The sequence below is a fragment of the Dryobates pubescens genome, chromosome 23 (genome assembly GCF_014839835.1).
Source record: "Dryobates pubescens isolate bDryPub1 chromosome 23, bDryPub1.pri, whole genome shotgun sequence".
In the NCBI taxonomy this organism is placed as follows: domain Eukaryota; kingdom Metazoa; phylum Chordata; class Aves; order Piciformes; family Picidae; genus Dryobates; species Dryobates pubescens.
In genome coordinates, this window is record NC_071634.1 from 10,771,464 (window position 1) to 10,797,049 (window position 25,586).

Here is a 25,586-nt window from a genome sequence, read left to right on the forward strand (position 1 = left end):
TGTTTGTTTGTTCGTTTGTTTTAATGAGTCATAATATTGGAGCAAACTCTTGAAAGAATTGAGGGAAATGGTATTTAAATAAATCAATGGAAAGCAGCAATTTATACTTTTAAGTAGGGACTTTGCAAAATGTGAATTATAAATTAATGGGGGGGGGGGGGTTAAAGCTAGTATGAAAGACAAAATTTGCTCCACGTTGTTCTTTGGAGTATTTTGGTTTCACATCTTGTATGTTGCATCATACAGGGTTACTTTCCTCTGAATAGATTCCTCTTCTAAAAAGATTCCTCTGCTACTTCTAAGATCTACCAGATTTTGGTCATTAGCTTTCATACACTTGCCAGAGCATTATTCTGTTACAGAGTACACAGTGCTATGTGCACTTCAGTCCTTGGAGGTTCTTATCAAATCTTGCTGGGAAAAAAATGCTCGTTTCATTAGCAAACAAGGGTTTGCAATTGAGCCTGCTATCTTCTGAAATACTACAATAATGATCAGAGAAGACCTTGGCTAGTGCTTACTGGGTCCTTGGGGGTTTCTATCTGTTTTGTTAATAACTAAGAAAACTTAACTTTTCAGAGGCATGTTGTGGAGACATTTTTTGGATTTGATGAAGAATCTGTTGATTCAGAAACGTCATCTGTAACTTCATATAACACAGATAAGACAGACAGGACACCAGCAACACCAGAAGAAGATTTGGAAGATGTAAGTGGTAGCTGATTTGTTCTTAAGGTCTATAAAAACTGACATGAGGTATAAATGCAAATTTTTGTTTCAGCTATTCTGCCACAGGAACTATGAAAGATTTGGCAGGGAATTGCTTTGTTTTCTTTCAAGTCCAGTAAACACATCCACAGTCATTGCAATAGAATTCATAAAATAATATTCTGCCTGACAGATCTGGCAGCAATTGGGCTGAGGAATAAAACTGGTTTTCTCAAAACCCCTTCATATTAGGCAGAAGAAAAGGAATACACATGCTGCTTTGCCAAAAGTCAATAGTTACTAGACAATAGTTTGCCTTTCAACCTTATAATTTATTTGACTGTTTTGATACAACCAGGATTTTCTTCCTGTACTTAACAATACTGAGAGAGGCTTTTGCAATTCATCAAGGCTTAAATGATCATGGGTAGTAAATACCCACTGACACATTTTGTCTCAGCTCTGTGATATACAGTGCAGCTGGCCTACTTTAAAAGACTGCAGGGCTGGGGACAAAGCATGAATTAGGTGCTCCTTTTCATCTTTATTTTCTGTTCACTAACTTGTGCCTAATAATCCTCAGTCACAAGAAGCTTCCTATTTTTCTGGGTTTAATGTCTAATAATATTGTAACCTCTTTTCCTTGAAGCCTGAGTTCCTGAAGCAAAAATTAATTAAAGGGAAGGACATTTCTTGCCTTCAGCATTGTAGGAAAGACCTTGACAGTGTTCATGTCAGTGACTCAAAATTCAGAGAAAATCAAGGTGTTAAGAATACTTCATGTTAAAAGCAAAATGAAACAAAACCAACTAAGCAAACAAAAATGCCGCCAAAACAACACCACCAAAAACCCCACCCAAAAATCCCTTTAAAGTCCCATCTTGTGGATTTTGAAATGTAACTTCATTGTTAGTGTGCTTGTGCTGGTACAATCCGTGACCCTGACTAAACAGAGCAAAGAGTAAGGGGATAATGGACTGCATTACAAATAGAGTGGACTCCTGAAGTCTCCATGGCAGTGGAGTTGCTGAAGACAGTGCTGCATAGAACTGATCCCTCTCACCTTTCCCCTGTCAGTTTCTTCCCATTTCTATACATTACTGCCTTATATAGTCACTTATACTCTCCTGAAATTGTGTAGTCAAACCAGTTACTGAGCTCTGCATTTCTGCATCATCAAATCATCCTTCCCTCTATCTCTACTTGTTTTGTTTCCTTTTGAACCTTTATTAACCTTTGAGACACAATATGAGTTGCGTTGCTTGTTGCATTTGTGAGTCTGTCTATATAAACAAACCCATTACCATACATGTTTATCTTTACATGCACAAAACCACTTTTTTTTCCCCCCTCTTCATTAAGAGCACGCCTAAAGAAGAAGCTGAACTAAGGTTCTGCCAGCTAACAAGAGAGTATCAAGCTTTGCAAAGGGCATATGCATTGCTTCAGGAGCAAGTTGGTGGAACTCTGGATGCAGAGAGAGAAGCAAGGGTAATTTTTTAACTGAAATTTCTTTTAAGTCTGAAATAATTTGAAAAGATGACACAAAAAAACCCCCCATAGGATAGCAGGAGATATCTTTGCAGGAAACACAAAACTGGAGAAGAGAAAGCTCAGGGGATACCTTATTGCTCTCTACAACTACCTGAAGGGAGGCTGTAGACAGGCGGGGGCTGGACTCTTCTCCCAGGCAACCAGCACCAGAAGAGGACACAGTCTCAAGCTGCACCAGGGGAAGTTTAGAATGGATGTTAGGAAGAAATTCTTCATAGAGAGAGTGAATGCCCATTGGAATGGGCTGCCCAGGGAGGTGGTGGAGTTGCCATCACTGGAGGTATTTAGGAGGAGACTTGATAGGGTGCTTGGTGCCATGGTTTAGTTGATTAGATGGGGTTGGATGATGGGTTGGACGCGATGATCTTGAAGGTCTCTTCCAACCTGGTTTCTTCTATTCTATTCTAAACCACAATATTTTTTTTTTGAGAATTAGAGGATATTATCAGTGAGGTGACAATTTAGACTCATCTGGTGCAATCAGAACAAAAGTACTGTGACACTTTATTCCAGCATGCATAATATATTACAAATTGCAGCAGTAAGAACAGTGTTATTGAGAGTGATATCCAAACTGAACCTGCAATTTGGGTAGAAAGATGATAGATTTCAAATGAATCAGAGAATAGGTTGTTATAAATACATAGGTACTTTTATCACATGAATGCATTGAATAAAAAAAATATCAACCCAAAACCTTACAATGGAGCTGTCTCTTCAAGTGTTTTGTGGAATATGTGAAACCACTGTATATTTCCTTTGCTTTTGTGGGAAGGGAGGCCTTGGTGTGAGGGGGTTTTAAATTTTAGTTTTGCAGGCATTTGCAAACTTCCTCTTTAGTACACCCTGTGAATTGTTGTTCTTTCTTTTTAGTGGTATTTTCATCTCTTTTGTCACATCCATCTTCTGAGTGAGTCAGAAGGTAGCTTTTGGCATGCATGATTTCACAGGGCCTCGTGTTCTGGTGGGATGAATATTTCCTGTTACTTTTAGATGAGGCTGAAGGTAAACAACAAGGAGTCAAAAATGCAGAAGGAAATCCCTGTGGGATTTTTTGACTGCTTAGGTGAAAGAATACCTGAAGTAGGCTGGGGAAAGTACTTCCAGTAACTCAAGGACCCCCAGTAACTGCATGTCTCAAGAGATCTTTTGTTTAGTACCTTGTAGGATCCAATCCCTTCTAGGGAATCACTTGAGGTGGGAGTTAGCACCTACTAGAATGCAATAATTAGTGTTATAACTGTGTAGAATGAGGAAAACTGAATAGTGTCTGCTGTTTATGGGATAAACCATTTAGAGTAAATATTTCTTATTTGCCTATAGGTCTTTTTTAGTGTTTCTTGTCATTCCTCTCTTCTCTTCTCTTCTCTTCTCTTCTCTTCTCTTCTCTTCTCTTCTCTTCTCTTCTCTTCTCTTCTCTTCTCTTCTCTTCTCTTCTCTTCTCTTCTCTTCTCTTCTCTTCTCTTCTCTTCTCTTCTCTTCTCTTCTCTTCTCTTCTCTTCTCTTCTCTTCTTTCTCTTTTCTTCCCTTCTCTTCCCTTCTCTTCTTTCTTTTTTTCTTTTCTTTAATCCAATTGCCTTGAATTACTGCAGCTTATGAATCGATTCTTGTGGGTTTCTTTTCCTATTCCCCCCCTTCCCCCTGAGAATTCTTTTATCACTGAAAATGTGATGATAACAACTTTTTAGGCAAGAAATGAAAAAAGCTGCTAAACTAATGGCTTTAAGTATTTTGTGACATAAACACAAAGGCAATTATTTTAGTGAAGAAAATAAAAACAACTGAACATTTAAAACTGTCTGGACATCCCATAAGTATATAAAAAGTATCTTAATTTTGATTCTATGTGTAATTAAATTGACTTGTATCAATGTACCTGTTTATACAAGCATTTACACACTTCTCTATATACTTTTTCCCCCCAGACTCGTGAACAATTGCAAGCTGATCTTCTCAGGTGTCAGGCAAAAATTGAGGACTTGGAGAAAGCTCTAATCGAGAAAGGACAGGTAAAAGGCCCTCTTAATGTCCTCTACCACATCATTTTCTCCCTTGCATGCAGTGGTGCCCTTGCCATCTTCATTGCTTGCTGGTGTGCTGGCGTGACTGATACAGCATAAATGTTTCTCCTCTAAGAGGCTACTTACTTAAATAAAGGGAAGCATTCTGTTGGCTCAGAAAATCCCATTAGAGATTACTTTTCTATCATGTAATACACTAAAGTATAATATTGGGATAACCATATGTAGATGCACTGTAAATTCTGTTCCCAATGTGATTTGGAGCAGGCTTTCCCCCTGATTTCTATTCTGTTTATATTTGCTATAAATACAAATAAAATCAATATTTTATATTTGTACTGCAGAAATATTTTTAGTGTGTAACACAGAAGAATTCCAACAAATCAAATCACTTCCATGCAATCTTCAGCTAGGGAAATGAACCACTCAGTGTGTGTGGTTAGCAGTGTTAACTCTCATGGGCTTAAATTCTTGGAGGGCTCAGCTGCTTTCAAATCCCCACACCACCACCAAGAGTGCTTCACTGTGTGGTGTAAATACTTGAAGATGTGGCTACTGATGCATATTTAATAGTAGCTAGGATCTTTAGGAAGGCTGGTTAAGAGTTATGAGAGGAGGATGTTCAATTGCATAACTTCTAGAACACACCAGGAAGACTAGGGAGATGTTATTTTACACTTCATTATTCAAAAGAACAGTTTTAAGATGGCAGGTGGCATCAGATAATGACATAAAATGTAACTCTCCATAGATACACATCTCAAAAACTCATGCTTCTGCAGCACTGAATAAAAAACCCAACTATGAATAATGATTAGCTCATAATGTCACTGTTTCTATGGATTATTCTTTGCAAGCAAAAAATCTTTCAGTGAGATTCTGTATAAACACAAAGGTTTTGGGACCACAGTCAAGTTAAGGGTTGAAATAATTTATGTTAGCTTCCACAAAAAAACCTGCAATTTGCTCATTAAATTCTATGTAAATAAAATATTACTAAAAAGAGAGAGTATGTTATCATTCTAAAAATGAGATTTTAGAAGACTAAATGGAACTGAAGACCACTTAAGGATCTACTGCTGACATTTTAGTGTATTAATAATAATACACTATTGTGTATATTGTGCTGTGTAATTGGAAACATGAACAAAATAGTTGACTATTGCAGTATAAAATATAAGTAGTGTGTATGCAAATAAGTGAAGATGTAAGAAACTACTTCTGTGACTTTTGGTTCAGGAATGGTGTGTCAAAAAGCTATGCCTGGAAATTAGAATTTAATTAGTTATTGCTTTATGAGATTCACAGCTACAGTTTCAACAGGGATATGACAAGGAACAATATGAAATTGTCTCTAGAGGGCTAGTTTGTACTCTGAGCATTAGCTTTCCAGAGGAATGGTCACAGTGTCTTCCTGGGATCTCTAGCACCTGCTCAGTTCTCCTGACCTGTTAGTATTCACATGCAACAAAATAAAATGGTTGTGATGATAAACTGACTTCTTTGTGCACTATGTGATTTTTGTTATTATTATTACTTTGTCATTTAGATGGTCCTGGTAGTGATGATGCTTTAATAACACTTGTGAAATGTTCATTCAGGGCCTCAGTCCCTAAAATGCTTTTAAAAAGGAAACAAAGAATCAAAAGATCCTTGTGTATTATCTCAGGAATTTTTAGTCTTACTTTACAGCTTGAGGAAACAGAAGCAGCAAAGATCATCATAATTTTCCTGAAGCCATATTCAGAGCAGGAGATTAGAATCTTATTGTTAAAAAATTATCTGAAGCTTGATGTGTAATAATGTCTGCTAAATTTCATAGTTAGTGTCAATGGCTATTGTTAATCTCATCAGCTTGATCTGGCAGAATTCTCCTAGATGTAAAACAAGACCGATAATTCATTTCTGCAAGGTACATTTAGGTGCATCCATAAGAAACTTTATATTAAGGGAAGAGATGCTAATGAAGTCTCAATAGTGGTAATTAATAAATCTCAAAATATTGGAGTATATGATGTGCCAGATGGATTTAATTGTTTCTGAATGCTCAGCTCTCGCAGTGACCTTATGTGCATGGAAACAGAGTTTCACTGGAGCTAAATTTTTCTCAGAAATTCAGTCCGAGCTCATCAAGAAAGACACAAAAGTTAATTATCAACAGGAGAAATGAATTTATTCTGCTCATGTGAACTGGAGTAGCTGAACTTGTAGGTCTGCTTGAACCTGCCTTTTACCATCTGCGTGCATTGTGATATCCACACTGTCTGTGTGCGCAGCGCTGTTCATTCCTTGACCGTAGCAAAATGCTTGTTCACTGTTAAACTAGATATTGGCTTTTATTTGTAACATTTCTTTCAATTCAAAAGTTCTTGACAGATGTTCTGCCTTCTCAGTTCTCAGTGTCTTATCCTTAGCACGATACTTAAAACATCATAACATTGGTTACACTGCATGGAACTTAAAATGCACTTGTACGTTGTTGTATCTGAGTGGGAACAGAAGAAAGAGCAGTGGCATATAAAACTGTCATGGACAATATATAGGAAAACTAACTTTAAACTTGTAAAATACTATTATTATTTTAATTGGAGTAAATAGCATAATGATTTAGAGTTCTTTGGTTGCACTTCAGGGCTGGTTAATGGTCAGGGATATGCAAATTTCATTAATTTCTTGTGCAGCAAACACCTTGCTGACAAAGCATCAGCCTTAATACTTCAGTAAAGACATTTACATTTTAAATAAGTTTCTTTCTTTTTTCCCCAAGAAAATAATTTGATCTAGAGTTAATATGGCATATTAAATGTTGGATATTGTTTTATTAATCTGGTTTAATAGATGTGAGCTAGGTTATGTGAATACTTTTCTCTATAGGGAGAACAAAGTGAAATTGGCTGTTAATAATCCATTGAGTCTGAATGTCCAGCTATGGATGGCAGTGAAATTTTGTAGCCTAGGTTTTTAAAGGGATATTTGATGAGGCCTTTTGAAGCCATGGGACAAAAATACAACTTCAAGAACAGCTCAGCTTTGGAGAAAGAGATCAATGGAAATACAGTTTTCAAGTTGATACTTTACCTCACTTCCCTTTGCACATAGCCTTGAATTCCTAAGCACAAACAGTGTCTATAAGCCTAATTCTTACGCTTTTAGCAGAGGGTACCACTGAAGCTTATTTTCTGTAATTTGTGGCAATTAAACATTTTTCTTCCTGTTCTTCACTGGAATTTGCATTAAACCACTCAAAATGGGATGACTTTGCAAGAAAGTTCCTAACTCTGCAATGGAAAGAAGCAATTTTGAGTTAAGCTGACTAAATAAATGTTTTCAAAATGACATAAAATATCATATAACAGCTTGGACCCACAATTGCTGTATGTAAAGATTTTGAAGTATATGCTGAGCTGGAACATATTAGGAAACAAGAGATTCAGCTTCAGGAAAAGACAAGAACATTTGTTTTCTCTGTACTTTAATATGATACTTATCCTTGAAATATTTATGATAGCTTTCTTTTTCTGCTGTGTGGCCATTTTGCTACATGAATGTACAAAGATGTCTGAAATCTTCTAGTTATTGTGGTCATTCATTTGTCCTATTTACCAGTATAATATATCTTTTTTAATCCCCTTCTTTCCTGTAGGATTCAAAATGGGTAGAAGAAAAGCAGCTGTTAATCAGAACAAATCAGGAATTACTAGAGAAGGTGCGTGTTCAGAATCTGGGAATATTTTCGTTATTGCTGCTCTTTATCACAAAGGAATGCTACAAGTACTAAGTACTGGAACATCAAAATGAAAATTGCTTGCTTTATTTTCCTTCAGAAAGATGTATTTGGATGAAGGTCTCTGATTAAAGTACCAATATAGTTTTGTACCCTTTGGGAACGAAAGCTGCTCTTTACTGCGGAATTACGTATTGTATAGCCAGCAGTAGAGCTGATGTTTCTAGTGTCCAAAAAAATACAGTCTAACAATGATGTAAAGATTATTACTGACTGATTACTAATAGAACTGCCTGCTCCCTTCTGTCTTCCATTTTTCAGTTTTCCATACACCTAAATCAATACTCATTAAGACCGCTGTATTATTTTTTGTCTGAGATACTCAGAGCTGAGCATCCTCCTTGTTCTGCATTGATATCAGTGGGAAAGTTAGCTAGTACTGAGCAAATCAAAGGCTTATTTTTGCCAGTTACTAGCTTAATATTAATATAATGAGAATAAGATAACCAAAGAAAAGTTCATGACTAAAAGCAGCTACAGTCAGACCTAATTTATTCATGCACTCACGTGGGTGTTACATACATTATAGTACATTATGCCAGATGTTACACTTCTGTTTAGTTTCACACAAATAAAAAGATCACCCAGTTAAGACAGACAGTAGACCAAGGCTATTAGTTAGCATAATGAATAATCAGGTTTTAATTTCTGTTTTGTCATTGTTAGCACACCAAATGCAGATCTGGATGATTAAAAAGTGGGAATTGAAATTCCTGTGTTACTGTCTTTCACATACCTTAAGGAGATGTGTAGTCATGCAAAGACACACTCTACCCAAATATTAATATAATCCACTCTCACTTTCAGAAGGAAGCTTGTAGTGCTTAACTTATTTAGATAAAATATTTTTGTCAATTTTCACAGTACTTCTGGATTACTATTTTAAGAGAACATTGATCACTTTCTGCTGGCCCTTCTCACAAATACTTCTTTTCGATTTAATATTCCTTCTTTGTCTCCAAGACACAGCCCAACATCTGATGAGAAACAGAAATAATTAAGTTTTATCTAAACCCCTGGCCCATAACTCTGTACAGTATTATTTCCATTGCTTACAGTATGTTATGATGTTGTGTTTGTCTCATAGATTTACAGAATGGAACAAGAAGAGAACCAGCTGAAGAATGAGATGCAAGATGCAAAAGACCAGAATGAGCTGTTAGAATTCAGAGTGCTAGAGCTTGAAGTAAGAGATTCTCTCTGTTGCAAACTCTCAAATGGAGCAGAAATTATGTTTGAACCCAAGCTGAAATTCCTGTAAAGATTACTGATGTCTGGTGCATGTTTAAGGGAAATCACTTAGGTATCTATTTTTTAAATGTTGTATCTTGGGATAAAGAAATTGATGCCACTGCCTTAATATGTTTTGGAGAGAGTGCTCACTAATGTTTATAAAGATGTAATATAGCTAATATATATATTGCATATAGTTTGTTTTCCATCTAATAAAATATTTTGGTTTGCAATATTTTGCCTTTTTTATTTGTTTCATTTCCATAACTGCTCCTTTCCTGCATGTAAATCACTTGGTATGTACCCTGTGGCCTTGGTTGGCATTGTTTAAATTAACACACCTTCTCACTTCTTGCATGCAGTGGTCTGACTAAGGATCTGACACATCCATCACATCAAAGTATGATTGCTTTTAATCACATCGATTTAAGATTGACAACATTAATATGAAGTAAAAATATCTGAAAAGAGCACAATTTGGTAGCAGCTTTGAAAGCATTTGTCTTACCAAAATCCATTATCTGATGCTATAAAGTGGTCATGAACTGGAAATAACTGGCCTCAGGCAATTTAAAAAAAAATAGGAAAAAATATTCTCTGAGAATGTCAAAGTTCAAGTGGTGAAGAACAGGTAACAGCTTCTGTACATGAAAGTAGTATGTTACCCATAGCAAATTTCATGCTTGGCATAAAGGAAATAATAGCAAAATTATTTGTTCATAACAACTCGAACAGGTAGCCTGTGATTACAGCAGAAAGCAATGTTTCTCATCACCTTGTATATGAGGCCCATGTCAAATGCAGTAACATTAAACTAGCTGTGTCTGGTGCCCAGTTGTCACACAGTTCTACTGCCTGATAACACACTCTTCAGTTTCAAATACCATCAGCATTCTTAACACCATGTAGAATAAACTCTCCAAGAAACCTGTCATTGTCACTCCTCCGTAATCTTCATCCCTAAGCACGTTTCACCCAAGATCTTGGCATGTGTAACTTCTCTGATAAGGATGAAAATGTCGTGTCTTCCTGTGATGTGGATGTTCTCCTTTTTTGTCTTTCACCTTTCCTAATCCTTTTTTTAATCCTCTAGCAACCATATATTTTGATGTCATAGTCCATCCTATTAAAAGTGTAGGCTGTTAGAATGTCAGTAGACACTCAGAAACATACTTTCTAATACATGGGGTTTATATTGTATTAAGCAACTGTAAGAAAAATACTGAACAATTTAGCATGTGAATCGATGGATACACCAAGAACTCCTTCTTAAAGTGAACTCTTGGAAGCAAACCGCTCAAATTTCTTTAAGAAAGTGCTTCAATATATCCTTCACAAATGTATTTTTTCACATGGAAGAATCACAGGAAAAATAGCTCAGTGTGATGTGTCAAGTTTTGTCATGTGCCAAATACTTATAGATGTTGTTTCATAGAATAACAATGGAAGTATTTTTGTGTGATTGCAAGAAGAGATCTTTCCTTAGTAGGCAAGCATGTAGGCACAAATGTGACTGACATGTGAATGCTTTAGTAAAGCCATGAATGCTGCTGGTAATCATAGAATCATAGAATCAATAAGGTTGGAAAAGTCCTCAAAGATCATCAAGCCCACTCAAGACAGTATTTTTTGAGAGCAATTAAATTAATGCTACTAAGATCAGGCTAGAGTAGAAAACAACCATTTGGTTATCATTTAATGCAAGCAGGAGTGTTTAATGCAATAGCAACTGAATTTATTTTATTTTATTTTTTAAAGTCTAAAGTGGTGAATGAATTTGGAGGGAAAAAATGAACTTCTTGTTTTAGGTTACAAAAGCTAAGTCATTTAAGCTTATTTCAAAATGAAGCTGTTAATGCAAATGTTATATAAAATAGAGCGGATGAGTGGGGAAAATGTGCATAGAAATTGTAGTTTCAAATTAAGCTCATGCTAGTTAATGAGCAGGAGTTGCCATGCTTTGTAGCTTGGTTAAGTGAATCTATGCAACTCACTTGCAATATCAGCTAAAGCACCTCATGTTGTGGCTTAGTAAATGGGACACCACGATCACAGCATCTAAAATATTTACATTTTTTCATTGTATTGTCAGAAGCTGAAGTTTTTGTTGACAATGCTTCTTCTTGTCATATGGAGAGGAAATGTAATTTTCTTCACTTTTGTTCCCATGGCAATAGAGAATTCAGAGTAAGACTCAGTGCTTTTGCTGCCCAGTGCCTTCAACCCAGTCACATTAAAAATTAATTTAAGTAAAATAGCTTGTTTGTTTACTGTATTTCTGCCTTTCAAAGAAATAACAGGTTGGTATTTTGGAGAAGCACGTGGAAAGCAAGTAGATAGGCTGGATAAGTTTTAGAAATACTTTACTTGTAAGTAAATGGGAATGTAGAAATGTTAGTTTTGGCACAAAGAAGTGTAGACTAGCGCTGCCTTTCAACATATCCCAATATCTTGGGTTGTACAGTGAGGAGAACTGGGAATTTTATATGTTCTAATAGAAAGGTCAAATGTAGAATAAACAGGGAGGAGATGTACAGCTTTCATTTTATTAAGACAATCTTCAGTGCTACTACTATTTCATGATGGAGTTTAATTTTCTTTCCTGCATTTTCTTCTTTCTAAATAGTTCTTTCTTCCATGAAAGAAAGTGATAGTTAAGTAAGGTTTAGAACTGCAGGTTTATAGGGCTCCAAACAGTAATTTGCCCAGTGTGCAAGGGTTCCTGCATCTAAAGAGCATCAGTTAGCCTTGCTGAAACTCTCCGTGCATGGAATCAGTTGGAAGCTAATGCCAAGTTTCTGTGCTTAACTATGGCCAAAATCCCTCCAATATGGTGAAAGTGAGAGGAAATGCCATGTATTTGAAATCTGAATAGGAATCTGTCTTATTATTGTACAAGCATGTTTGGTGAAGGTGGTTAATAAAGGCTTCCATGTAATTGTATAATCATACATGTTGTTTTTAAACCAAATCTTTCCTCAGGAGAGAGAACGAAGGTCGCCGGCATTTAATCTTCATATAACCACCTTCCCTGAAAACAATGGAAGTGCACTTCAACTATTCTGTCATCAGGAAGGAATAAAGGTATATGTAGAGCATTACTAACAGTTGGATAGCCAGGAACATTTTTGGAATGACCAACCCAATATCCAAACATCTTTTTGCCATCTTGCTGTAGGGAAGAAAACCTTTTAAAATAAATATAGTAATCTTTTTAATTGGGGAAAGAGGTTTAAAAGAATATCATCCAGGAGATTGCTGATCTGCATTGCCAGTGGCAATCTGCATGAAGAGAATTTACATTTAGTCTGGGGTACTGCAGTAAAAGCATTGCAGGGAAGAATGTGGGTGTTGGTGTGATTCATTGTCAGGCTTACTACAGTACTTTGTTTTTAATATTAAATGCATTCATCTAAGATCAGAAATAGGACATTCACCTTTTATGTTACACCCAATCTAGTGAAGCACCTACATATCTTCTTTGTTAAGTTACTTGTCTAGGCCATGCTTTGAAGCATGAGGTGCCTGATTCAAACCTCATTCAAACAGGGGAGACTGCCATTCTAGATCAAGCACAAGACAGACATTGGGATCTTGCTTGGTTAGTTTCTGCTGTAAGCAGGAATTGCCCTTCACTTCTGTTATCTGCTGTTCTAGTTTACATGTTGACTGTGGCAGGTATAATTTAGCAAGATCTAGAATTATGGGTTTTTTTCCATTGTCTTCTGTTGCATTCCTAAACAGGTGGTTTTATTTCAATCTGCCTTTCAGTTCACTTACCTGGAAGCAGAGGAATTCACCTAAAATGGGCATGCTGAAGTTGTTGACTTTTTATGTTGACTTTTTATACATTTTCAGTGTCTTTCAAAATTGTTAGCCAACAGTAGCAAATTAGATTGCAGAAGGAAGCAAAATCCAGTTTGGCTTCTAAAAGTCTGTATGTCATGGCAATAAATGAATTAGAATGAGTATTTCTGGTCCAGCACACAAAAGTACTTGCATGTCTTACTGGATTCCATTCTTCACCAGTGTAACTGACCAGCTAAAGAAATCTCCATTCACCATCATCAATGTTGATCATAATCAATAGTTCTGGTTTTATCACTGATCCAAACACAAGCTCTGCACCACTCTAAAATTATTAATGTGCTCTGCTAGATAACTGATGTAACATTTGGAGACACTGCTGAAGTGTTTGAGAGGTGACTTCTCAGTATAGACCAACTTCAACACGACTTTTGGAGCCCGGATGAACTGATTTGTAGATTCTCTCCCATGTCTGTGTCTGGTCTTCAAGAAATCTTTCATTTCTTACGAGGCTTTCCTCACTGAAGTCCATTAGCTGATAGTGTTTGGAGGAGTGTGCTCAACCCACCATGCATATTCCTTTCTTCCCTTCCACTGTAAAGCTGATTTGAATCCATTCTCTTTTTTTTTTTTCAACAAAGAAAATAAACCCCAAACACCCAGAAAGCCTTCTTCACAATTATTTCGTTCATATTCTCTGAAAGTTTGACTTCTGTAGCTTGATTTGTTTGATGCTCCACTCCAAACCAGTCTTTTAAGCCTGTTTATCAGTTGCGATCTTCCATCTGCATACAACAGCAGGATGGTAAATGTGAATGGTACAGGAATATTCTGCCTTCAGACACAGATCCAGATTGCTTGCTATAACCAAGAGTGACATTTGGTTTTGTCTCATGAAGTATCAATAACGCTTTTGGAACTGTGATGCAAAGCTAGCATTTCACTCACGTTTCAAGTCCTTTTTGCATGCAGCAGTGAATAAAGGGAACATTGAACATGGCATGTAACAACTGTGTGAACTGTCTTGAACTTGTTTTTCAGGATGTGAACATATCTGAGCTTATGAAGAAACTAGATATTCTTGGAGATAACGGGGTAACAGTTTTTACATTTCAAATATACCTCTAATCTTGTGGTTATTTTAAAGTGCCCTTTCCCTCCCCACACTCTCTCCTCCCCACCCCCCCAGCACAAAATAATATTCAAGAGAATGCACAGAGTGATTTTTATATGCCTATATTTGTATGAACAGTATGAATGGTTGGGTACTATTTTTACAAACTGAGAAGAAAATCTTTCAGTTAAACTGATGCTAGTGAAAAAATGGATTTATTTTTCAGATGAGATAAGATCTGATCTTGGCTGAATGATGTTGAAAAAGGACACTGTAGTAGGTAGAAGGGAGAGATATAAAACAGGCTAGGGGAGTAAAATAACAAAACCAAAGTCAAAACAAGATATTCCTGAATTTTTCCTCTTAAGTAGAAGCAATACCACCTGATACTGTGAAGGGTGCATTTGTTGGGAGAAAGGTCAAGGATAATCGGTTCCCTTTCTTCCTCTGTGTCACAAATGCAGCTTCCATGAAGCTGGATCCGCTTTAACAGTTTGAGGTCTTTGTAGCACTAGGTGTAAGCTCTAGATTCACTTTTTTGTGTTGCAGGATCTGTAGAGGTTGATTCTTGGTTCTGTGATACTTGCTCTTTCTTTGCATTGTTTTTATTAATAGAAAGTCTGTCAGTGAGGTGCATGAAGGGGAGACTCACTTGCTGCAGGGCCATAGTCCAGTGAACAGGAATTTTTTTGTGTTGCAGGGTCTGTAGAGGTTGGCTCTTGGTTCTATGACGTTTGCTCTTTCTTTGCATTGTTTTTAGTAATAGAAAGTCTGTCAGTGAGGTGTAGGAAGGGGAGACTCACTTGCTGCAGGGCCATAGTCCAGTGAACAGGACTTTTTCTGTTTAGAGAGATAAAATAAAAAAAGAAAGAAAAGGGGGGGGGGGGGGAAGAAAGAAGAAGAAAGAATTTCAAAATCCCTGACAGAAACCACATAGTTTTCTTGAATTAATGAGCTGTTGCAAAAGTGTTTTGGCATGGTGTACTGAAATAGAGTGGAGATGAAATACCATTGGTTTAGTTTTTAGAGCTTTCAATCATGGGATGATTTCTGGGCATGTTTGTAAAATGCTGAATCTTATAGTTGATTAATTCTTTAAAGTGCAGTTAAAATGTAATGCATGCACTGAAGGATGGGTTTCCAACCCAATTTAAAATGCATCTTTTTTGTATTTTAGAATTTGAGAAACGAAGAACAGGTTGCAATAATCCAAGCTGGGACTGTGCTTTCCCTTTGTGAAAAGGTAGAAGTCAGTAATGATTTTTCTGTGCCTAAATGCTGATCATGTCATCTAAGGTATCACACACAGTGCTCCCAGGGAAGCATGGCTTTTCTGTTAAGGTCATCTGGATTGGAGCATGTATGACATGTATGATTACTGGGATTGTGATGTCTTGAGAAAAAAAAACCCAAATTCAGAACAGAAATCCAATTTAGAAATAGAATCATGCTTTGGTGATATCCCCTTAGAATAAAGTACTAAAAAGTCACTTGAAAGAGACTTTTCAAACAATTTTTAATTACAGAGAGAATATAATATGTGTTGAGTAAAGAGAACATTTAAAACTAAGAAAGACTCACCAAGAATCATAGAATCCATAAGGTTGGAAAAGACCTCAAAGATCCAGTCCAATCTGTCACCCAAGACCTCATGACTACTAAACCATGGCAGTTTTGTCTTTCCTTTTTGTAGGTTTCTGGTAAATCTTTCCTAGATATTTAAAACTGAAATTTAGAACTTTAAAACTAAAATTTAGGCATCTTGTAATAACTGCTTTAATTAGTATCATTTCGATAATCTACTTATCCAAGTGTTGCAATGTAGATCACCTCTAGTTCCAGAAAGGCTTAGAGGCATAGGTGGATCAGAATTAACATTTAGCTTTGCATATCATTCATACCTTCAAAAAAACCTAGACCTCTAATTTTCACAAATAACCCTTCCTTTGCAAATATTGAGGGTAGCTGTGAGAGATGCTGAGGACTTCCCATGTTGATTTTGAGGGTTCAGAATGCTCACTGTCTTGCTGAATCCAGTGAGGCTTATCTTCAGTCTGTCATCTTTAAAATGAAGAAAACAAAGGTGATGGAAATAGGATCACTGGGGCATACAGTGTTCCTGTTCACTTTTTTTTCCCTGCTCTGTACAAGGTGAACCCAGTAAATAGGTGAAACAACATTCCCTTTTCATCCAGCAGCTTCTTAAATAGTTTAAGGTCCAGAAGGGTGAGGTAATGAAGTCACATTTTGCCTGTTTCCATGCTTATGTTTGCAGCTTTCCTATCTTTGTCATTAATTCACCAAACCCCCAAGTTCAAAAGGTTGTGTAAAGCTTGTCAAAAGAATTAAAGTAAATAGGAGTACTTTGGTGTTAGCAAGAAAAACATTTGAGGAAAGTGGCAATTATCAGTGGCAAAGCTACAGCTGGTCTTAACAGGAGCTGGAGCTACAAAAAGCTTCAGTCTCACCTACACTTCCTGTAAGGTGGTCATTGATCCTTATTGCAAAAAAAATAAGGAAAAGAAGTATTTCAGAATTGAGCCATTCCCATCCATTCCAATAAACTTAAATACTGAATATTAATGTTATCCTGGTGACAGTAATTAAGCAAGAACCCTCTACCCATGGATTTTTCTATTACAATATGGAATATGGAATACAATGAGCCATCCTCCTTCATTCTGATTGGTTTGAGTATCACTGGAACAGTAAGGGATTCATGGTACTGACTGCATGAACTTCCATCTGTCTGTCTGCTTTATTGTTCCCTCTACAGTAGTGATGTTTCAGAAGTGAGCCTCTTCCCATGGAGGGTGCAGCAAACTGTACAAAATGAAGGACTGAGTTTGCCACTCTTGCAGGAAGCAATTTTTTCCTAACATCCAGCCTAAACCTCCCCTGGTGCATCTTGGCACCATTTCCTCTCATTCTATCACCTGATGCTAAAGAGAAGACACCAATGCTCACCTGGCTCCAATCTCCTTTCAGGGAGTTGTAGAGGGCAATGAGGTCTTTCCTCAGCCTCCTCTTCTCCAGACTAAATAACCCCAGTTTCCTCAGCTGCTCCTCACCAGATCTGTTCTCCAGACTCTCCACCAGCTTTGTTGCCCTTCTCTGGGCACACTCCAGCACCTCAATGTCCTTCTTGGAGCAAGAGGCCAGTCACAGGCTAATTTTGCTTTCTTGACCTGTTTTGTGTCTTGAATTTTACAAAGGGAGAAAACTTTAATTTATTCCAGGAAAATTATTCCACTTGTTAGTCTTTAGTATGTTTCTGTAGTCCTCCCTCCTGCCTGTGTTTTCACAACCTGCTTATTCATGTGTTCCTTCAAAATGAAATACTATGGAGGAATGCAGATGTATGGCAGTGTTGGCAAGAAGCTTGCAAAATGTTTGATGCAAATTTTCTGAAATCTCCAGTTTATTCTTCTTATTTTTTCTCCTTTTTTCTGCCCTCTTCATAGTGGTTAAAACAGATAGAAGGGACAGAAGCTGCGCTGACACAGAAGATGTTAGACCTGGAGAATGAAAAGGTAAGGAGTGATAGCTACAAGTATAATTCACTTAGCTAAAGCTCATCTCAAGAGAACGTGCATGAACTTCATCACAGGTTGATTTATTCTCCTTCTCTGCTTAACATAGATTGCTTCATGATAAATAGGCAAGAGGTTTCTAGAACAATCTATTACTTATGTTCTTTAGGGGGTAGGGAACTGTCAAATCTGTATAGAACAGTAGCAAAACATATACAAATTAGGACATGAAGGCATAACTTTAGAGAGCAGTGTGAAGTTGTCTTTGTGCTTGCTCTGTGTATTAATTTGTTTGGCAACAGCCTTGTCTTTAATCTTGGGTTGTTGTTATCAGAATTGTCAAGGATATTCCCTTGCTCTCTGGCATTCAGCATCTAGACAAGTTGTAAAGACCTCTTACTGAAGATGACCTTTCTTTCCCCAAGGTCTTCATGCTAAAAGACAGAATGTCTTCTCAAAAGCAGTTCTGTTTTGCATGACAAACTCAGTGCTATGCCAACGTTTTTTTTTCCATGTGCTGGACAGAGTTTTGGAATGATTATTTGGTTGTATTGGTTCACCATGCATGCTGCGCTTCTCATCTTCAAATTGCTTTACAAACACTGATTAATCCTCACCACACCTTTCACAGGTAGATAAGTAATCATCACTACATTCATCTTAAAGAATGGGAAACTGAGACAGTGAGGTTAAGTGATTTGCCCAGGGCCACTGATAGAGTATTTAGGCTACAATGAAAAAGAGATGTGCTCAGACTGTGTTCTCTGTTGAGTGTAGCCTACCATACTGGTTGGATTTTACATAGGTATGATTCTTTCTATGTTTAATGTTGGATCCCACCTGTGGCTCTGCATGTTCTTGTTCCCGTCCTAGAAGAACAGACTAGGTAAAACAGATTAGGATTTGCTTCATGATTTCCTTAAGGGTACACATTGGTTATTTTCAGAAAAGCCATAAATTGCCCTCACTTGTGTTTCTCTTCCCTCTCTTTCCTTGCCTTGTGCAAGATATGGCTGTTGGACCACATGCATGCACATTTTCATTCACCCTTTCAGCTCCACTTCTGCCAGGTCAAGGCAGGTTCATTCACTGGTGTAGAGGTCAATGCTTTCTAGGTACAACTCATCAGTATGATAATACATATTTTGAGCTCTAATATTGTAAAAGATTCATCCTTAGGATGGATATGGTAATTGACTATAGACTTTCTTTTGCTTTCAAGTGGAAAGCTCACATAAAATGATGACATTGATGATTCTTGATGAATTAGGATCAAAACCAAACACTCCCTTGTTTTTATTATTGCTCAGGACCTGTTCAGTAAACAGAAGGGTTATTTAGAGGAAGAACTCGACTACAGGAAGCAAGCTCTGGACCAGGCATACATGGTAGGAAAAGAACAGTCATTAAATTGTCATCTTTGAAGAGATTTGATGAAATATGATGGTTATTTTCTCTTTTAATTGCAAATAGAATTATTTTTTAATTGATTCTTTTTCTACCAGACTAGAAAGCCAAGTGTTACTTAAATGGAGACTTAGGAAATGAATGATAGCATTTACACATCTGATGATTTTGCCTTGCATTTTTTATTCTAAAATATGTGAACATCTTGTTAGTACATCTGGAATGGGAAGAGCTGGTTCGTGTGTGCACAATACTATGACTGCTGAAATACACCAGAAGTTACTTCAGGGCTTTTCCAATATTGCTTTCCCCTAAGCATTTGTAAACATTACTGCTGCTAACCTATACTAAGTTTGGAATGCCTGTTCTTACTATGCAATTCCTTCCTGTGCAGTCCTATCCCTTCCTGGTTTCCAAGAGGGAAGCTGCAACCTTGTCAATGCTCAGAATTATCTAGAAACTGGTAAAAGTGCACACCCAGCTTTGCCACAACTGAGACTTCAGGGAATCAAAACATAATAGCCTGAAGAATTGCTTAAACATTGTAAATATTTCTTATGGAGAAGATGTTTCCAGAAAACAAGCAAGGTCTAGTGCTCAGAGCAGTTAACAGAGAGAGAAGCAAGCAGGCTCTAATTCTAGCACTGTGACCTTGGGCAAGCCATTTAACCTCTCTGTGGAGCTCTTTATGCATCACTGATACGGATAGAATTACCTACCTCACAAAGGTGTTATGAGGGCTAAGGGGATGATGTCAGATGCTCTTGATCCAAATATTGTCATTCTGGGTGCTGGTTTTTAATAGGATCATACTAACCCCAGTAATTAGGGAAACAGCCATGATTCTTTTCTTTCTTTACTCTTTGGAATACAGCTCTAAGTGTGACTGTGAGGTTCTCCTGTGCTCTCTGCTTTGCAAAGTTCTGAGTTTTGGTCAGTGCATCAGAATCTACTTAGGAATCTGGCAAATGGCAAGAGACTGATGAGGAATTTGTGTATGCCAGGGTACAAATGTTCCTCTCTATATAGCTTGTAGCGACTTGGAACTCAGACAGTGGCATAGACTTTGAGCATGGCTGGCAGGACAGCAGGGCCAGAGAGAAAGAGACAGTGAAGTTTCTGTTGTTTGCAGTACTCCCTGTGAGGTTTTTGGTTTATAGAGTGTCTTAACTATTCAGCTGAAGAGAATCTGATGGTTTGCTTTAATTTTGTTATGTTCAGCATCAGATGTTGGGGGTTTGTTATATACTGACCACAGACCTATCATCTGAATCTTTCTTCACCAGAAGAAATCGAGCATTTACTAGAATGGGAAGCATTGCCTGGGTCTAACTCAGTGCCAGGAGGCTACGTGCACTCTGTGTGGAATGCTCCTCACTGCTCACGACTGCTGCTTTCTGTCTACCTGTCTGTGTCCGTCCTTCCCTCCCGCCTCCTGCTTCGCTTGCTAGCCTTCTCCTCTAGCTGTTGTTGGGTCGTTTGCCTGCTGAATTCAAACAGCAGCCTGTCTGTATGTGATTTGGGTTGCATTAGAAAATCCAGGAGCTGGAAGCCACGCTGTATAATGCCCTGCAGCAGGATCCAGGACGGCGGGCAAGCGAGTCGCTGACCGAAGCGCAGAGGGAGGATTTGCGAGCTGCAGTGGAGAAGGTGCGGCGGCAGATCCTGAGGCAGAGCCGGGAGTTTGACAGCCAGATCTTGCACGAACGAATGGAGCTGCTGCAGCAGGCACAGCAGGTAAACCTGGTTCTCTCTCCTCCCCCCGCGTTGGTGTTACCTCTGTGGTTGCCGCCACTGCCCATACAACAGCATCGCTTCCCCCTCACCTTGTGCAGTGACACTCAGTCCAGTCTCTGTATTGCTCCCGTGTCAAGGAGACGAGTGGTGTTAGGACCTGGTTGTGCTGGGCATGGTACACACACAATACCAGTCACTGTCTCACTTCAGGGTCCTGTTGCACATCTGTTTCGTATGTGTACAGCCGCACAGTCTTCCACTGACTGACTCCACGGGGAGCCTGTTGCAAGTTTCAATTAGAAAAAGCCAGAAGGGAAGGTTGTAAAGGTATAACACTCGTATCTAAGGGGAAAGGCAAAAGCTATACATATAGGAATTAATTTTTAAATCTTTTTCCCCACCTTTGTTTATTTTAGCCACTGGTGAAATATTTACGTATTTTTTTTATTCTTATTTTTGAAAAGGAAGTCATAGGGAGTCTTTTCACAGCCCATTTGCAGGTCTTTATGCCTTTAAGTTAGATTAGCAAAGCCTTGTCTGTCTAACCCCCTTCCTTAAGGACATGCACTGTCAACTCGAGTTCAGGCAAGTTCCAGGCAAGGGTGGTATTTATTTACTGAAGAATTATTTGGCAGGATTTATCTGTGCAAAATGTTCACTGAAAGAAAATACCTACATGTCTTGGAGCGCTAATTATTCCAGCAGGAATAATTCCTCCTGAGGATTTTGATTCCTCTTTATAGTAACCTCTGGAATATGCAGCCAGATGTCTTCAACCTGGAGGACTTCCCTCCGGTTGCTTTCACCAGTTGCTGTGCAAACCTGGAATCCACGTGCTTTAAATGCCCAACTCTGCTATGCAGATGTGTTCAGGAAGTTGCTGGTTCTGGGGTAGGATCTGCAGTTAGATTAGTTCAAGCCTTTCTCTGTTCAGGTTGGCTTTGTAGGTGAATATAGAACACAAATGTACTGTTATCTTCATCTCTTGTCATCCTGCAGTGTTGAGAAATGCTTACGGTGCCAGTGCTAGAGCTGAGCTCTGATATCCTCTAATTCTCCTTTCTTTTGCTCCTTCACTGTGTTCCCTTGATTTGGAACAAGTAACATTGAGGTCAAGAGATGAGGAACAACTCTTGCTCTTAGCAGGCACTAGAAAGGTCAGAGAGAGTACCTGCAGGTGCTGCGTTAAATGAAGCTCACTTTTCTTTTGCAAACATTGTGGTGTTAGCAAGCACCCAGGACATTTCATTCTGGCAGAACTGCAGCCTAAACCTGGCCATACCTGTACAGTCTGCAGCACCTTTACATTAGGGACCATCCTTTTTACTTTGGAGTGTAGATTATGGAGAGAGATACAACAACATGATGGACCTGCAAGATATTAATACACTGTCCTTGTTGTGATTAGTTTCCAAACTGAAAGGGAAAAACATGTCTTAAAGACTCAAAATTCTCTGATATTCTGGAATGTTGATCACTTTCAGAAGGGCTTTTTCTTTGCTTCCATTACCTTCTGATCTGCCTGATAGAAGGCCTTAGAAAGAAAACCCTTATCCTGGCAGGCTGGCTGCAACCTTCTCAGAGTCAGTTTCTGTGTCAGAGAGCAGGGAGAAGGAGAAGTTGAGTTCTCTCCCTCTGCGTATAAATGGTCCTTGAACATATTGCAGGGTGCAGAATTAGAAGTGAATGTGATGAACACTGCAGATAGGTCTTTAAGGTTTATCACAGGTGAACTGCTTCCTGCAGGGATTTGGGGATTTAGCTTGTGAGGTGTTGGTTTTACAGAGCCTGCAAAAGTTCCTCCTTGAGAATGTGGGGTGTGAAAAGAACAGGGATGTGCACAGGAGAGTGGGTGAACTGTTGTCCAGATGTGAGTCTGTGCTGCTCTATTTGTGCTTCTTTGTCCAGATATAAAGCTTGTGTTCTTAGCCACTGGGTATTGACTTTGTTCCAGTTAAATAAATATCTTTCAGGATGTTAGGCCTTTTTTCACACTGGTAGGTCTCTTCATCTGTATAGCCCCAGATTATTATTGCTCATCATATAAAAATGGAACCATTCGTGTATAGCCACTGTGTGTTAAGGAAACTAGAGCTCAATGGAGCCAAATGAGACAGTCTCTGATTAGATCTGCTTGCTAAGGCATGCAATGCTTCAGTTAAACCCAGAGTGCAACATGCAGATCTGGGGTACAGCTCCTCAGCTGAAGCATATTGGCAACGCCCTTTAAGTCAGAGAAGGTGCTTTGATTTACACCATCCTCTCTATTTGGAGGAAGCATAATATGTTAATTAAAAATCTGTCATGAGCAGCTTGTGATATTTGCTTCTAGCCATAGGATATGTTCAGTTCAACTGCTGTTCCTGCATATATTGCCATCAAAAATGTCTCGTTGTGCTGCACTGTTATTATAAGGATTTTTGTAAACCAATGTCTGGTTTATTTTTAGTAGGATTTCATTTAGAAGTAACATTTGTGCCCTAGTCAGTACAGTGGCATGACCTTTGTGCATTTTTGGATAATAAGAAGATCATTACTAGCAGGTTGTGTTAAGAAGGATATTTTTTATGTGTATGTATAACATACATTTCTAGAAAGAGAGAGGAATGTGTTGGTGTAGCTAAATAAACCAGCTCTGAGGAGAAAACAAACCATTTCAAAAGGAGTGGTGGTACAATGTATTTCTGAAGCAGTGGTATCAAATTCTTAAGCAAACTAAAAACCCCAAGCCACCCAGTACAAAACAGCCACACAGCATCGTAGTTACATCACCTTACAAATAGATTGTGACTCTGTTATCTGCTGAAATTAATAAATATTTAAAGGTCAAATTATGCTTTACATAAACCAAAAGGCATCTAACTTGAAATATGTTTCTGTAGCTGCTTCTGGAGTAAGAAACTATGGAAAGTCATCAGAACCAGACATGACATCAGGATAACTTCAGATTGCACCTTTGGCAGTATTCAAACATGGACAAAAATTTTAATAGGAATGGAGTTTATTCTGATTCCATTTTAAGTTATTTTAAATATGAAGAGAAGCAAGAAAATCCGTGAAGAGCAGCAGATTGACACACACCCAGGTCCAAAAGTGTTTGCTGCCAATCAGAAAGGATATGAGGGACAGATTTTATTAATGTGATCCAATAATTTCCCAGAACAGTCTTATCTTTGTATAAAAATGCAAGAAACAAGGAATTGAAAAGGTGTCTTGGTCCATTGTGTCATCACAAAGTACGAAACTTTTTCCCTGAGTTGGGTTGTAGTACTGTACTAATCTCATGTTTACCTTGAGTTAGAACTTGGGAGCTCAGTGGGGTTTTTTTGCAGAGTAAAACAAACCATTACTTCAGTTCTAGATCTGAGTATAATACATTTATGGCATGTTGAAATCATCAAATTCTGATTCTAAGTGGCTGGAAAATAGCTGCAACTATTTTAACTCTGTTTTCTTTAAACTGCATCATTTACTCCTGTGACCAGGTTGGATTATTTAATAGTAATATGGTAGAAATTATCACTTTATGTGTAGTTTTTGCTAGTCCAAGGTGGGCAATCTTTTAGGAGAAAGCAGGTATAATGCAAAACTGAGCTCTATGTGTCACTGCCACAGAGTAAATATGATGCTTCAGACACTCTTTTTCATGGAAATCAAGTGAAAGTCAGATGCAGTGATATCTATCTTCTCTTTTTTTTTAATCTTGAAATGTCAAAGTTTGAATACTGAGGAAACACAAAACTAATTTCCTTGACTAAGCCTCTTCGTTCCTATTTTTTCCTGACCTTAAGAGCCAAGTTATTACTGCTTAAAGTTCAAAGCAAGCCATTCCTCCATGAGTTCTCCCTGCTCTCTCATAGGTGGGGCATTTTTTTTTCCACACTGGACAGTTTGTTTACACATTCATAGTTTTGGATAAGATCATATTAACTTGGTCCCTTGGATGTCACAATAAGGTCAAATTAACTTGGTCCCTTGGAATACATATTTGGGGTTTGGTTTTTTGTTGCTGTGAGTTTGGGGTTTTCTTCTCCTAAAACTTTAAGAAATCCCCCCCATTATTTTTTTTTTTTAATACTATAATTGCCAATGTGAAGTAGGAACCTGAGATTTGCCACTTGATATAGTAGAGATGTTCAGGTAAAGCTTGGATAAATCCAGCAGTTGTTCTGGTCCTCGTTACTATGTCATCTGTTACGGTTGATAGATCACCTGTTTTTCACCCAAGGAGAATTACTAAGATTTAATGTTTGACTAGAAAGGCTCCTGGGGGAATGGGGAGGGAGAGGGAAGGATGCTACGCTCAGTGTACCTCATTGGCAGGCACAGCAGGCAAATTTGTCCCCTTTGGCACATTGCCTTCTGTCAGAGAGGACAAATTAAAGATATCACCTCCTCTGACATGTTGCCTTGTGCCAGAGAAGCTGGCTTGGTCCAAAGTTCACAGCTTTGTCACACAGGTATTACTACTAAATATACTTAGCATTGTGTAACAGGGGAAAGTCTCAGATCATTTTACTTCCAAACCTACATAGGGACAATCTGCTTTATTTTAAATCTGGATTGTTAAGGTGTTAGCAAAGGTCATTCCCAGCGATTTGCATACAACTATGCATGAACATGAATATATGGGACAATCAGTTATTATTTTTTTTCCATTACTGATGCTTGCAGTTGAGAAATGTTCT

At 38.0% G+C, this 25,586-nt stretch overlaps 1 protein-coding gene across 2 annotated transcripts in view; it reads left to right on the forward strand.

The window, feature by feature from the left end:
- The window catches only part of JAKMIP1 (janus kinase and microtubule interacting protein 1), a 111,925-nt gene that overhangs the window by 72,879 nt on the left and 13,460 nt on the right, over window positions 1–25,586 (forward strand). For both annotated transcript variants that reach the window (XM_054172432.1, XM_054172431.1), the window contains exons 10-20: window positions 580–708; window positions 2,071–2,199; window positions 4,188–4,271; window positions 7,927–7,989; window positions 9,155–9,253; window positions 12,283–12,384; window positions 14,149–14,202; window positions 15,399–15,464; window positions 17,686–17,754; window positions 19,065–19,142; window positions 20,695–20,898. In XM_054172432.1, coding sequence (XP_054028407.1) covers window positions 580–708; window positions 2,071–2,199; window positions 4,188–4,271; window positions 7,927–7,989; window positions 9,155–9,253; window positions 12,283–12,384; window positions 14,149–14,202; window positions 15,399–15,464; window positions 17,686–17,754; window positions 19,065–19,142; window positions 20,695–20,898 — 1,077 coding nt within the window. The remainder of the gene's footprint in view (window positions 1–579; window positions 709–2,070; window positions 2,200–4,187; window positions 4,272–7,926; window positions 7,990–9,154; window positions 9,254–12,282; window positions 12,385–14,148; window positions 14,203–15,398; window positions 15,465–17,685; window positions 17,755–19,064; window positions 19,143–20,694; window positions 20,899–25,586) is intronic.